The sequence below is a fragment of the Maniola jurtina genome, chromosome 20 (genome assembly GCF_905333055.1).
Source record: "Maniola jurtina chromosome 20, ilManJurt1.1, whole genome shotgun sequence".
NCBI lineage: Eukaryota > Metazoa > Arthropoda > Insecta > Lepidoptera > Nymphalidae > Maniola > Maniola jurtina.
The window spans coordinates 2,950,595-2,966,359 of NC_060048.1; the positions used below are offsets into that span (position 1 = coordinate 2,950,595).

Below are 15,765 nucleotides of genomic sequence, written 5' to 3' on the forward strand. Positions count from 1 at the left end.
CGTCACTGATTGGTTCGGCAGGCACGCACACTTACGCAATGTGCTTGTACGCGACGTAACCACAAGTAAAGTTCTTTTGCAAGGACTATATAAAAAAAGTTTTGCTATTAATATAGGACGAGTTGCCTCATTCCGGGCCTGAAGCCGGGCCTGAAAAGGAGGCAGAAGCGGATTCCATATCGACGTCATCAGGAGGAAGCGTGGCCGGGCCTGATGTGACGGTCATCAGACCAACAGCGCCTGTCACTCCCGCCAGGCAGAGGTCTTCTGACAGCAACAGGACTGAGCCTAGCGATGAGAAGAAAGGTATAGGCGATGTAGATTTCATTGTTTTGGATCTCGATAATTCTTAAAGTTCAATAGAAGATTGTAAAATGTGATAAGAGCTTCAAGTGATGAAAGAAACAAACCGATATAAATATTACTTATAGTATGATAATAAGAAAATACTATGAAATCGTATAGTTATTGTAATACAAGAAATTCTAATTATTTAAAGAATTACAACACGCGTTGCTAATAATATCAATATTATTAAATTCACTGGCAAAATTGAGACAAAATTTTTGATGAAACTTTAAAGCTAACGAGAAAGATAATTTGAAACTCTCCTTTCAATTAATTAATAAATATTATTAGAACTTGGTGGACACTGGCGTGTGTCTTGATTATGATTCTGAGTAGGTTAATTAAACATGACGTGTGTCTTGATCATAATTACTGAGTGATATTGTGTTAATAATAACAGATTTTTAAATATTGATAAATTCATAACTCAACGATATCAAGTCTAGATTTTGATGCAGATAGTTTTCAAAATTAGCAAAATGTACCTACTTTAAAATAAAATCTAGATACTTAACATAAAAAATTATAGCATAAAAACGTATCCTTAAATTTTAAGGATTAAAAAAAGGCAGTTAAACCATAAGTCAAAATCAAAGTCAAAATCATAATCATTTATTCAAAGTAGGTACAATAATTGTACTCCTTTTGATGGTTGAAATTGTTAAATTTGTACGATATAGTGGTGATAATTAAGTTTTAAAACACTATAGTGTCATCAACGGCCGACGATGCGTTTCTACCGGAAGTTCGTGAGGTACCTTCCGATACGCACAGCCTCCGTCCTCGGACCACTTCCGCCGGGACCCGACGTACAGCCAACACCAGACGGTAAGACAACACTCCCCTTTTACAAATGACGGTAAAATAAGCTGATATAGAGCAAAGCTTAAGGCTCGGTTTACACTAAGGTTCTACTCCGTTTTACTTATTTTACGAAGACTAAAGTACAAAATAGATGGAAAATCGAATGCCAGAATAAAAATCTGACACGATTTCTTCATAGAAGCCAGTACTTCAAGTTTACTCTACGCATTTCAAAATAACCACATAACAATTAACGGAGTGAAATCGTCTAGTTGTAAACCTTAGTCAAAAAAATTACAACACCATTTCATTGAAAGTACAAAATTAAGAGAGCTTAGTTAAATTAGGCACCAGCATCAGGCAAATTACAGAATTAATCATCACTATATTGTAAAAACGTGTAGATTATATCGAAAACAGCAATATCACAAATTACTACAGTTGAAAATATAACAAAATTGGAACAGAAAAAACAGTAGAGTTGACAAAATCAATTTATTGCTTCATAGGATCTAGATACATTCATCTCGTGAATTTTATTTTGTAGCATGTCAGCCACTTTGTTACGTTCATGTTATTTCCTGAAAAACAAATCGTTTATTTTGTTGTTCACTCACGATATTGGCATAGAGCGATCTTTCGCGAAAACTAAATTTATCATCGCCATGATTGTTTTAATTTTATTATTTGTTACTTTCTTGCATCTGTTAGGAGACGGTTGTGGAAACAGTAAGTCAAATAGTCATTTGGCGAATGGCTTTGCTTATAGCGATGTAGATACGAGTAGATCTAGAGCATATTATTTTAATGTTTTAATAATAATTATAAGTACAAATTATACTTTATCAGTAGTTTATTATTTTATACACATATGCTCATTTATTTCGACTTGGTGTATTTTATTATTTACATTAACACATGCACTTTTATTCATATTCAGTCACACACACAATTATTATTATCACGTCACCTTTACATTAGCGGTTGAAGTTTGATTTGTTAAAACACTTGTATGATTATGTCGTATTTTATTGTGATTATTTGAAATTAAATAATATTCTTCAAATAAACATTTCCTGGTCTTGATTATAAATAAACTTGGTATAATAATATTTACCTGTATGAATGCAGTTTTACGTTTTGTGTAATATATAGTACTTCCTTCAAATTTTAACTATTTCTCTCTAAATAAACTATCAACTTCTTCTGTAACAATTACTTTATGTAAAATTAAAAAAGTAAATTGAAGGTTATTCTCTATTTTTGTTGATTTTTGCATTTGTAACAAAGTACTACTTATACTTAGTAAAATAATACCTACTATTTTTAATAATAAAAGGTAAGAATTAGGCTAAATTGTGAAACATTTAATACTTGCTCACTTTTATGAATTTATACATCACAAAAATTTTACTACCGTGGTCGACTCCGGCATATTAAAACTAAACCAAATTTATGTTCAACGCATCTGTTCCTTATATAAATTTAATCTTATGAAGACAGTTTTTACTTTATTTAGTGCAATTTGTACCCTTTTGGCTTAGTTTTGATAAGTACGCCCGAATCGATCTGACTTATTGGTACGCAAGAAAAAATATTTTCTTCTTTCTTACGGAATCATAAATTACAATCTCAAAAATCCTATGACACCTTTCTTCTTGGATCAAACACATATTTTCGTTTTGATCTTGCCAATGATTCGCTGAATACCACAGTGGTACCAAAAGTAAAATACTTTTGCAAGTTACTATCTTACACAATTTATTTTCTACTTGCTTTAAACTACTTAATATGTCAAAAAATGCTTCGCAACAGCCACACGTCTATGTCATCGCAAACTTTACAGAAACACTTTATCTTCAAGAAACACGTTTTCCCTTTATTCATAAAAATTTGAAACGTTCTATAAACCTTTCGTAAACTTTTAATATTTATTGATAATAATAATTGATCTATCTATAGTTTTCGGTTAGTCCAAGGCCAAAGTAAAAAAGGTTTAGCCAAGGGCAAAGGTTGGACTGACTATAAAACCACGTTACCTGTTTTTGACTTCGTACGATTTTGCTAGGTCTATGCCCAATCAAAATCAGCACTTATCTACTTTATACTTGGTATTCATATAAGGTTTGTATAACGTTTTAATTTTTTTGAAAAGGGAGCCTAATAAATGAGTAGTTTTTGCCAGTACGTACATAAAGTAGTATATTCCGCAGGCGTTCTGAAGGTGGCAATGACTGTGGTATGGGCGGACATTACTCGGCCCAACATCTAGCTCCGAGGAGACAGCACAGTCAAACCCACTCCGAGCCTGACAACTCTGCTGTAGATGCGTGCTCTTTACAAAACTCAGTTACAGGTATGTACTTTTCACACCAAAAAAGGTTTCACTTTTATTTGCGTGGACTCTGTCTATATAATTCCTGATAGTCTGAGTTCCTATAGAAAAGTGCTTAAAATTGAGCTGTTAAAATTCCTATTACATTTCAACATGGCCATGGATTTAAATGTTCATGCACGTTATCACTTATCATCAGGTGACCTGCCTGCTCGTTTGCTCGCTATATTAAAAATATTCTGTACTAATTACAATACGGACAGTTCCAGCAAAATAACTAAAGTTTAAACTTTTTCTGTAGGACAACAACCTTTACCTACCAAAGTTTTTCCGGTGACCCACTTAAAATTTTTGTATACATTGCAAAAATGTTTTTTTCGGGGTCACGTAAAAATACCTCTACTATTTTTATACTCTCTAAACTATGCCCTAACTTGCTGCGGTTTTCGGATCGTTATCGAAAATCGGAAAACGTTCCGTTTTTTATACTCAGTCCAGGGGAAGAAATTAGCATAGATCTTTCTCTGTTACGTAATCCTATACAAATAACAGAGACAAAAATCTCAGTGGGCGTTAACCGTTTGGAGTTCAAACCAACCAATCACAAACGAAACTATGTTTCCGAATTGAACTTCGAATGTTTTTTGAAAACATGTTTGTGATTGGATGATAACAATAATAATCTTCCGTTTAAAAAGGAAAATCTCCAGCCATCTGAAAAGGAAAAGCTCCAGCCATCCTTATTAAAGTCCCCGGAAGTCATTCCACTTCTGAACCGCAGAACTTTCTCGTTTAAGCCGAACATAATTTTCTATTAGGTAAACCAGAGCCTTAGAAAGTGAACTAAAACTCAAATAACTTAGTATAAAAAGTTCGCTGCGCGGTGCGCCGCGTTTTCCATTTTCACAAAACATATAAAGAAGTTTTAAACTTAGAGAAAGGTTCTTTTACTAAGACTTCTATGGCATGACGGCGATGAAGTCGGGCTTCGTTTTATGGGATTTCGAAGAATTTAGGAACTTAAGTAAGTTCTTTATATTGGCTAAAAAGCTCGGTCTACTAGCCAAGCCAAGCTAGGTATTATATTTCCAAAGGTATTTCTTTTTAATAAAATTTATTTCCTGCTTTAGTAGAAAGCTACTGCGCTAGTTTAAAGCCGAAACGCGCACATACCCGCGGCACTTGCTTGTAACGCGCTTGAATCCGTAGACATATCGGTATGCCATGTCTCATACAGTTCCATACATTACAACGCAATGGTACGTGCTACGTCAACGCTTACCCGACGCATACACGGCCTGTGAGGCCGGCGCTTTAAAGTAAACCCGAAAGTTTGAGTCCCAAGGTGTCTGAATGGCAACCTCGTACCGGAAAGCGCAGCGTGAGAAAACCTCTCTTTTAGGGCCAGCGCACATAAAAGCGTACATACATAGGAGCGTAGCGCAGAGCATGCCCGCGAAGTTTTCTAATCGCGTGACACATTACACGAATTTGTACCAGAGAATGCGCGAGCACGCGCGGGACTGCGCGCGGATGCGTGAGTATCCGCACGGATGCACAATTGATTATGGATATTATTTCAATGAGGACAATGTCGATAATATTTTGACTCTCTGAAATGCTCTGCGCTGCGCTCCGCCATATTATCTCTACAAGAGACTTATGTCTAGCAATATGAGTCTATTGAATGATGATGATGATGAACAGAAAATTTGCCATAGAATAGGTTCAAAAGCTTGGTATTTTTGATTAATATGAGGAATTCTCAACTTGGCAGCAGGTCCTCAATCAGGCTGGGAGGCGACGGGAGGCGCGACCGGCGTGCCGTCGGGTCGCACCCGAGTGGGGGGCGCCCCTAGATCCCTGCTGCTAGCCATGCACGAGTACACCAGCATTACTGACGAGCTGGAGACCGTGTATGGGCTGTTCTCACCGCCACATACGCCGAGGTAATCCATAGTATTGTACTATAGAATAGAATAGATTTTTATTCAAGTAGACTTTTACAAGTGCTTTTGAAGCGTCAGAATAATTAACCATGCCGTTCCTGCCGATAAGAACCAGCAAGAAACTCGGCGGTTGCTCTTTTCAATTGTTCAATTTACAATAGTATTCCATACTATACAAGCAATTGCAGCCCCGCGCATTGCTGGAGCGAGTCAAATCCATGCTTTTTTAACATTTACATAATCTTCGATTGTATAATATGCTTTGTAGTATAATAGAAGACAACATAACATCAAAATTGTGAAAAAGCTGTAGCATTTCGTGAACATTTTATACTAGCTGATGCCCGCGACTTCGTCCGCGTGGATTTAAGTTTTTCGAAATCCCGTGTCGATTTTCCGGGATAAAAGTGCTAATCCAAGATATGATCTATCTCCATTTAAAATTTCAGCCTAATCTGTCACGAAGTTTTTGCGTGAAGGAGTAACAAACATATACACACACACATACACACATACGCATATACTTTCGCCTTTGTAATATTAGTGTGATAAAAACATTACACTGCATCTTTAGACAGTCGTAGGTAAGAACAACAAAACCCACGTTCGGTTTATGAAAATATTTTTTTTTAAGTAACTACGAGTATATAGTGTGGGTAGTCATTACTTTTGATCAATACGAACTTTTGCCTCCCAGAACACCTATCACGACTCGTCTCCTGTCACCCAACCACGCGTCGTCACCATCGACGCGTCGAAGGCACGCCAGCGAAATGTCCAACCCGGAGTTCGCGTTGTTCATGGAGAAGGAACACTTGCGAGGCGCCGAGGAAGATGACTACATCATCATGGAGAACCTTATACAGCGTCGGTATGGCTATTTGATTTACCTATCTGATACTAAAAGTTTTGTTTTAACACAAATACAAAATAGTTCACAAAAAAACCCGGTCAAGTGCGAGTTGGACTCGCATACGAAGGGTTCCTTACCATCGTACCATAGATCTATCGTAGATATACCTAACAGTTTTATGTAGAGCACTGCAAGTCAATGACGAACTGCGCCATCTACGAGTATATTATGTGCTTTAGTAGGTAAATTAATTTTGTTCTGTAATGTAACCACGAAGTCACCGCTTTTGGATTTTTTCTTTACTTGTGCTATAAAAACTATCTACCTGCCAAATTTCATGTTAAAAGGTCAATGGAAAGTACGGGCGCAGCTGAAATTCTGGCTCTATTAGGTTTGCCTAGTCTATCTAAGGTTTACCTATTGCCAAGAAGTTTGACTAAAAATTGGGCTCTTGGAGATGTCCAAGACTTTCAAAGTTTTGACCGTAACTAACCGTTATTTGACCAATCGAATCTGGAAGAGCTTCGAGCGTTGATTCCAACATTTATATAGAAAAAATCACTGTTTCATTTCAAATCTCAAATCACCTATCCTAGCATGAGCATTAAGAAAAGTTTCACACGGGATTCAATAGAGTAGAACTCATTGTGTTTTCGTTTGCTTTAACAAGGTACCTCTATGTTCCGAAGCAACATAGTTCCCTAGCGGATAAACCGCGTTCAATAAGTTTTTTTAGCTGAATATTGGTTTACCCGGAATAGTAAAGTAAAAAAACATCAAAGCTCTGTTTTTTCGAGGTCCTGTAACAAAACAGACGCTATTAGTGTTTGGGTTTTTTCATAGAAAGCAAATAAATTAATAAAACTTTTATTACAGTCATATTTTTATGGAATACCTATTTCTTTCTTATTTTATTTATCCTTTCATATCGTTATGACAGATAAGTATGCCACGGATTTGATTGAAACTAATTTATTTATCAATTTTCCCATTAGGCAAATCAGTTATTATAATGTTGGTAATCATTTCACTGTTTCTTTAGTGGTTTTTCATCAGCTTAGTTCTAATAAATATTTATCTTTGTTGTTTATGAAACCTTATCACTTTTTGTAAATTAAAATTTAACTAGGTAGTAAATAAATTAAAACAGTTGAGTCCATGTATTTTCTTCTGCATACAAATGACACAACACTTTGTCCTGTAACTTATCACTTATCGCTTATTACGTTTATCCTCCTAAAATAACACCTTAGGGTGTCTAGGGTGTATACTCGGCCACGTGTATTCGCATATAATGAGGTGGAGTTTATCGTTTATCCACCCTAAATAGCCATCCTAAGGTGTAAATACGTGTCCGAGTATACACCCTATAAACTAAGTAGTAAATAAAAACAGTTGAGTCTGTTCCATGTATTTTCTTCTGCATATAAATGACACAATACTTTTGGGCTGTAACTTATCGCTTATTACCTTTATCCACCCTAAACAGCACCCTAGGGTTACTCGGTTACATAATATGTCCGTTTATCACCCCGGACTAAAAATAATAAGCAAATTCCGTTAATAAGGTGGAGAGATGGATGCATGTATACGAGTCTACACCCTAAAGTGGCTGTTTTAGGGTGGATACGTTTATGCACCCTAAAACAGCCACTTAACACAAAAGCCTTATTAAGCCTTATTAAACACAAAATACAATACAGAGATTATTCAATAGCTTATGAATACCTACATGAAATTTTCATTATAACGGCATGTTATTATAATCTACCTACTCAACATATAGGTAGGTAAAGGGTTGACCGGGTCACGAATATTTAATGCCATATCATTGCATCTTGGTGGTTTTCATCTCCGCTTTGAGTACAAACTGCCAAAAATTTACTAATAAGGATGTAAAAAGCATGTGTTCTAGTACCTACATATCTTTTTGCTTTACCTTCAGAGGTCCCCGCACCTAACATTGACAATTACTTTGCGATTTTCGTATTCCCTTTCAATTGGCTGAAACTTCCGCTAAAATTTCGAGTATGCTTAATGACACGGTTGCAGAAAAAGTAACATTTACCTAATGATATGATAATCCATATCAATAATAAAATGCTATAATTATGCTTATGGTTAATGGACCACAGGACTCACAAAATTCGTTCGTCCAGAAATAAGAGGGAAAGTATCGCAACGCTGTAAAGAATAGAATGTTTAGGAAACTCGGATTAAAATATTCATGTGGAATAGATAATAACTAACACATAAAATCAGTCATTGCTACTAACATAAATACTAATGGGAGAATAAATACATGGGAGCAATCTGAACTGTAGCCTAGAAATGGAGTCTGTCCTGGGCAGATACGAGGAGGAGGAGGCTGGGGAGGGAGAGGTCAGCGGCGTCAGCATCAGCGTGTGCGTCAACACCAGTGCGGAGGAGCCCACGCCGCCCCAGACTACCACGCTGCTCACCGTCAGCGATAGGAGACTGCCGCACCAAAGGTAAGAGGAAATACTCCCACCTCACCCACAAGCATCTCTAGAATCCAGATACGAGGATGAGGAGGCTGGGGAGGGAGAGGTCAGCGGGTGGGTCAACACCAGTGCGGAGGAGCCCACGCCGCCCCAGACTACCACGCTGCTCACCGTCAGCGATAGGAGACTGCCGCACCAAAGGTAAGAGCAAATACTCCCACCTCACCCACAGGCAGCTCTAGAATCCAGATACGAGGATGAGGAGGCTGGGGAGGGAGAGGTCAGTGGGTGTGTGAGCACCAGTGCGGAGGAGCCCACGCCGCCCCAGACTACCACGCTTATCCACGCTTACACATACCCTTTCACACAGGTAGGTAACTCTTGAGTTCAGATACGAAGAGGAAGCCAGGGAGAGTCGAAACATGCCGAAAATTATTATCATCTACATTTTTTTAGGTGTATGATGAATGGATCTGAATTTAAAATGAATAATTTATACGTCATGGTATCCGCCTTAACCTGATCTCGAGGAACCATGGAATATAAACAATTGTCGGCTCCTTGTTTCTCCGGAGCCTATATAACAAGGACAATTTTTACATTGCTCAACGACCCGATTGCTCAGCACCAAGAATTAGGTGTTTTTAATGTACCATTGACTCAGTATGCGATTTGGCGTTGCTGTAAACATACTGAGGTGTTATTTAATAAATTAATATGGTGCTCTTTTGTATTTTGGTTGAATAAAGGGTATTTATTTATTTAATTCAGGCATTCGCTTCGAAGATCGTCAGCTATCGACACTCGTGACCTACCCTCGCCGCTGCAGCCGCTACTGGGCGATGACACTTGCGGAGAAGTGCTGCTGCCAGTTCCGAGACAACCGTCAGGTAAACCTGCCAACTGCTGTGAAGTTTGTAGGTATAGCGCTCTCTCTGTTACATAATCCAATACAAATGATAGAGACAAAAATCTCGGTGGGCGCTAACAATCTGTAAGTCTGTAAGCTTAGGTATATTTAATAGTTGAAATTTTAATTCTTAAAATCTTGTAAGAATGCAAATGTTTTACGCAATAGGTACCTACCTACGCTACAAACTAATAAAAGTCGAGCAAATCCATGAAGTCGAGATGTTCAAAGAAATTAACGTTGTTGAAAATATAGCACCTTTTCATTTACGCCAACGCGGAACTATAATAGCAACAGGTCGTTTGCATAATAGATAATAACCTTCCTTTTATGACGGCAGAAATTGCAGCAGAAAATAAAAGTAAGCAGAAACTCGTTAATATTCTATCGCGAGATACGTCCTAGGTTCGTTTTTAATAAAAAGAGCATTCCGACTATTGCAGAAAATAGGTAGTCATCGGAATTATTGTTTATTTTTAATCCCCGACCCAAAAAGAGGGGTGTTATAAGCAGCATTGTAGCTCCTAAACTAATGAACCGATTTTAATTTAGTTTTTTTTTTGTTTGAAAGGTGGCTTGATCGAGAGTGTTCTTAGCTATAATCCAAGAAAATCGGTTCAGCCGTTTGAAAGTTATCAGTTCTTTTCTAGTTACTGTAACCTTCATTTGTCGGGGGTGTTATAAATTAATTTATACTTGTTAACAACATTGAAAAGTTCAATACGAATATCTTAATCTAATTGCGTAAAAATGTCAATAACTATTATTTTAAACCCAATATCTTTTCAAAATGTTGATGCCTGTCAATCACTGCTATTTCAGCGTAGAAGGCATTTTAATCAGGCTCTAAAGATAAATTATTCTGACAGGTGATACAAACGCCTCAAGCGAGCTGTCTCTCTCGCACATGGTGAGCGAGAACCTCCCACCGCGGCCCTCCATCGTGCTGGACTCCTCACAGCTGCCACGACAGCGCTCTGCCGAGGCGCCGCAACCCACGCCCGCGCCCCAGCCGGCCAGGCCGGAAACCATGTGCTAGAAGTAAGACAACCAGGGCCTACGACCCTCCTTACGGGTACGCGGTTTCTTCTCGCATCGGCAAGGAGGCGAAATGAACCGATTTCTTTAATTAATACATAGATATGCGCTTGACTACGATCACATCGAATAGTAGGTATATCTAATAATAATGTAGCTAAAGGTGGAGCGCGCCTTGCTAGAAGATGCAAATTCACTCTCTTTTGAAGGTCCCAATATTTTACTGGTAGAAGCCGGAAGGGAATTCCACATTCTAGCAGTGCGTGTTAGTATTAGTGGAATTTCGACTATACAGAGGTGCAGATATACGAAGCCGCACGGTCCGATAGTAGAATGGCAAAGGGGAAACTAGATCAAATAGCACTCTCCGAAATATACCTTGTAGAATACCAACAGGCAGACAACCTTGCACTGATGTTCTAAACTTTGGGGGCTTAAAACTGACGGGGTGCTTGGTCATCAATGATTCTTCTAGCACAACTATCCACCAAAACCAAGCCTCAAGCTCAAGTCAAGCTCAAGCTTGAGTGCATCAAGCCGGCACTTTGCAGAGCCATCCCACAAATGGCTGCAGTACTCCATGCACGATCAAACTTGAGCTTGGTATATGGTTAGAAGCTATTCCGGTGTGAAGTTACGCTTGACTTTCAAGTGCCAAGTTTCTTGCCAGCTGTTTTTGCTTTGGATTCAATGCATTGTCTGACTGAAACTACTACTTGACCTGCACTGAAATTGCAGTCAAAGGCTTGTCACCATCTAAAAGCTATCTTAAGGATCTCCAAAGTTAGGTTAAATTAAATAAAAAAAATTCTTTTCCAGGTATGTTCCAGAAAAGTTAAGTTTAGGAAGCAATTAATAGAAGATATGCTCTACAATAATAATGACCAAAACTTTAAAAAAATACTTAAGAGACACTACAGCGAAATCGCCAAAAAATTGCAATTATTTTATTATTTTAAATTATATTATTTATTATTTTAAAGACAATGAAATTTTAAAACTGATCAATTGTAATAGGACCTTGAAATTTGTGTCTGTTTTTACTGGACGTGCTTCTACAAACGTACCATAGAATAGAAGTACGTTGCGTGCTCCGAGCTGTATAATCTCTAACCTGTAAGACTCCGTTCTCCCGGCATTTAAAACGTACGTTTTTCGCAGGTTAAATCTTACCGAACACGTAGTAACTACTTTAAGTATAGGACCATTTACACGTTGTTTGTACTGTAAAAAAGTATAGATACAGTTATAATCGTGCGAACGGTTCTATATTCAATGTTTACGCAACTAACTACGTATTTGGTAAGATCTGGTTTCACGCGGCATTACATCAATAATATAGGCAAAGTCAGACCCCGTTAACGGCATTAACACTGCAGATTTTTTCAGGATAATAATCCTTTCACACGGCATTAGCACCGCACGTTTTATTTTTGTAATGAATCTTACTGAATACGTAGTGGCTCTTCTATACTCATTGTATGGTAGAGTCTAATGTATACTACATAGGTATTCGGTAATCCTGCAAATAAAGTGCGATGTAAATGCCGTGTGAAAGGAGTCTTATACCTACTGAAAAACGGTTTTAATATTGTTAACGGGGTCTGACTTTACCCCTATTATTAATGTAATTAAATATAATTATGCAGTGTTGAATACTGTGCGTTAAAACATCTCTTATTACGAACGCCATTATAAAACCCCTTTTTCCCACTTCGCCTACAGAAAATGGCATGTTTTTAACCAAAAACCCTTTTGTAATCCCACAAAGACCATTAGGAAAATTGTAAATTAAAAATTAATTGTAAAGGATAATTCATATTTTTAAGCTTGATTAGCAAAAATCGTTAACAAGAAAACAACATTTAAAACATGGTGCTTTTAAATACTTACTTAATTATTTTTGTGCACCTATTTACTTCTATCATAATCTATTTCTACTTATTTATTTTCACAAAATAGTTATGTTTAATAATTAACAATGTCACAGTGAAGAAAAACAGAATGAAATATATTGAATTTTTAAAAAGTTCGCATAGAAAACCGGCGATCCCTACTTATCAAAGTGACAACGCACACTTATCTTCGCGGGCAAATCTACGCTACCTGCAGAATAAAGGAAAAAAGACGCGCTGACGCGTACAAATAATATTAGTCACAGCTTGTGGAAAATAGACTGAATTGAACACATTTCTCTTTTCATATTCATATCATAATTTTATCTATCACTTTCTTTGTTGTATTAGAAAAAATATTGGCTTTGTCACTAAGGCCGTGGATACTCTTGTAAGTTTTACTCATGTAAGTAGCTTACATGATTACCTTACGACAAACTTACTAATGTAAACACTTATAAGTAGGTACATTAAGCCTCAACGGTTGAGGAGCGGACTGAATTCCGAAAGGTCGGCGGTTCAAACCCCACCCGTTGCACTATTGTCGTACCCACTCCTGGCACAAGCTTTACGCTTAATTGGAGGGGAAAGGAGAGTATTAGTCATGATTAGCATGGCTAATATTTAAAAAAAAATCTACACCTTAGCATAGTTGTGAATTAATTACGTAAGCTACTTACGTGAGGAAAACTTACAGGTGTACGAATTCGCGGCCTAACAGGATAATATTGAACGTTAAAAATCACGTATTGTAATCGCAACGCCCTTTGAATCTTCAAAATTAGTTTACAATTTCCATAAAAAGCCAAGCTACAATATTGATTTAAATCACACTAATATTATAAAGGCGAAAGTTTGTATGTGTGTGTGTGTGTGTATGTTTGTTTGTTACTCTTTCACGCAAAAACTACTGAACGGATTTGGCTGAAATTTGGAATGAAGATAGATAATATCCTGGATTAGCACATAGGCTACTTTTTATCCCGGAAAATCAAAGAGTTCCCACGGGATTTCGAAAAACCTAAATCCACGCGGGCGAAGTCGCGGGCATCGGCTAGTAATAAATAAAAAAACATTTTATAAAGAAACAAATCACTGTCCAATAAGTCTGATACAACATTGTTCAAACTCGAATCGGTCTATTCATTTGATTTCAAGCGTAAATTGAATTATTGTCTCGATCATCTCCAATAAAGATTTTAGTGAAACAATTTCCGTTACATAGCGACCTAACGAACCATTACAAAAATCGTATCGTAACTTACGTTCGTTGATCGCACACTGACGCAATAGACGCACTAAGTGCGTTTTAAGTACAAAAAATGGATATGACTTCAGCTGCACGAATTGAGAGAATCGGATACACTGAAGGAATATCTAAGACATCAGCTGCAGTCTTGCGGTTTCACCTGCGGCTCTTGCGGTAGTCACACTAATATTATAAAGGCGAAAGTTTGTATGTGTGTGTGTGTGTGTGTGTGTGTGTATGTTTGTGTATGTTTGTTACTCCTTCACGCAAAAACTACTGGACGGATTTGGCTGAAATTCAGAATGGAGATAGATAATATCCTGGATTAGCACATAGGCTACTTTTTATCCCGGAAAACCAAAGAGTTCCCACAGGATTTCGAAAAACCTAAATCCACGCGGACGAAGTCGCGGGCGTCAGCTAGTATGCAATAATCTTTAAAAAATCGAATCTAATATGAACGCTTTTGTTTCCTAAAAATCTAAACGTAATAAATCCAAATAAATAACCAAGATTTACAGACATTCACAAGGCGTACTTGAATATTTATTACAAGCATTCATTTTATAGCTATAAAAGTGATAAAGGTAGATTTATTTCTGAAGAAAGCTCTAATAAGATTTTTCTATATTTGACTAAAGAAAATGTTAGATTACCAGTATTTGCCTGTGGAATTTTGTGTTTAGATTTTTTCTGTGAGTCATTTTAAGATTTCACACTATTCTGGAAACTTTGTTCAACAAGATTTTTCTCATTAATCTGTACTTAACAATACCTTTTTTATTAAAATGTTGGTTAAAGCTCAATCTGCAGACCTTTGTTTTAAACTGACATGAGTTTTTTGCCTATTTTCAGAATTAGGTTGACGTTCCACCAAAATCTCCAGCGATATGAAGCGTTAAAAACTCATGCATTGTTTTTGTTCTTTGTATATATTTACAAGCTTCCAATAACATCTCTTTTCATAACTATCACTATTTCTGTTACATGCAAATTCAAAATTTCCGTGTAACATTTACACTTTACACAAATTTTAAATCTCATACTTTACCTATTGTAAAAAGGAATTGACACTGTACATTGTAAAACTACTGTTATTGATGATTCTTGTACATAATAAGATATACCCTAGACAATGACAATACAAAATGTAGTGCTCACGATGTAAATAATATCCTATATAACATATAAAATCGGCATAGAACTTAAAATTGTTGTAGAGGTTAGGACTAAAATCGCATGTGACCAGGTAAATGAGTGAATTAATTAAGGAATATTCAAAAAATTTTGTTAAACACCTCTAGATTAGCTGGCAACAAAAAAAATGGCGAAAATGAGCGGTTAACTAGAAAAATAAATCAATAAGATCAGCTAGCTCAGTTGTCTTCGCATAAATCTGGATAGTCAGCCTTAAGATTTGTATATAGTACTTAAGCTGTTTAATAGAATTAAAACAATAAGATGATAATTTTTCCAGATCTCTTCTTAAGATTTTTATCTAAAAATAACGCTTTTGAAAAACTTAGCTCTTTTTTCTAAAAATTTACTGTAATGTACTTTGTATGTACTTAAGAATTCTTAATATTTTACATATCGAAAAAATCTGTACAGTATCTGGTATTAGTGCAATAATTGATTCAAAACATAATCATTTTGTAATTATCAAATTAATGCTACATAAATATTTTACTGTCGTTTTTTAAAGTTCTACTAGATTCTAGAACAAGCTTTGAACTTGTCATAACTTTTAACCATTTCCAACAAGAATATTTGCAGAGTATAGGAACTTGTCAGAGATGTTGCAGAGCCATAATCTGTAAAAAAATATAATTTGATACATTTTAATTTTTAACGTAACGTGTATGCAATTATTTTTGACAAGTCATGGCCCTGGCACATCCGTAGCACGATATGGTACT

The 15,765-nt window shown here is 36.6% G+C and overlaps 1 protein-coding gene across 12 annotated transcripts in view; it reads left to right on the top strand.

Annotated features, from left to right (window-relative positions):
• The window catches only part of LOC123875723 (transient receptor potential cation channel trpm), a 244,813-nt gene extending 232,245 nt beyond the window's left edge, over positions 1-12,568 (top strand). For 7 of the 12 annotated variants that reach the window (XM_045921722.1, XM_045921719.1, XM_045921727.1 and 4 more), the window contains 9 exons: positions 117-306; positions 1,059-1,176; positions 3,366-3,508; positions 5,265-5,436; positions 6,134-6,307; positions 8,614-8,781; positions 9,526-9,644; positions 10,534-10,705; positions 11,522-12,568. In XM_045921722.1, coding sequence (XP_045777678.1) covers positions 117-306; positions 1,059-1,176; positions 3,366-3,508; positions 5,265-5,436; positions 6,134-6,307; positions 8,614-8,781; positions 9,526-9,644; positions 10,534-10,703 — 1,254 coding nt within the window. In that variant the 3' untranslated portion in view covers positions 10,704-10,705; positions 11,522-12,568. The remainder of the gene's footprint in view (positions 1-116; positions 307-1,058; positions 1,177-3,365; positions 3,509-5,264; positions 5,437-6,133; positions 6,308-8,613; positions 8,782-9,525; positions 9,645-10,533; positions 10,706-11,521) is intronic. The other 5 variants (XM_045921720.1, XM_045921731.1, XM_045921730.1 and 2 more) reach the window with 3 other exon arrangements.
• The last annotated feature ends 3,197 nt before the right edge of the window (positions 12,569-15,765 follow it).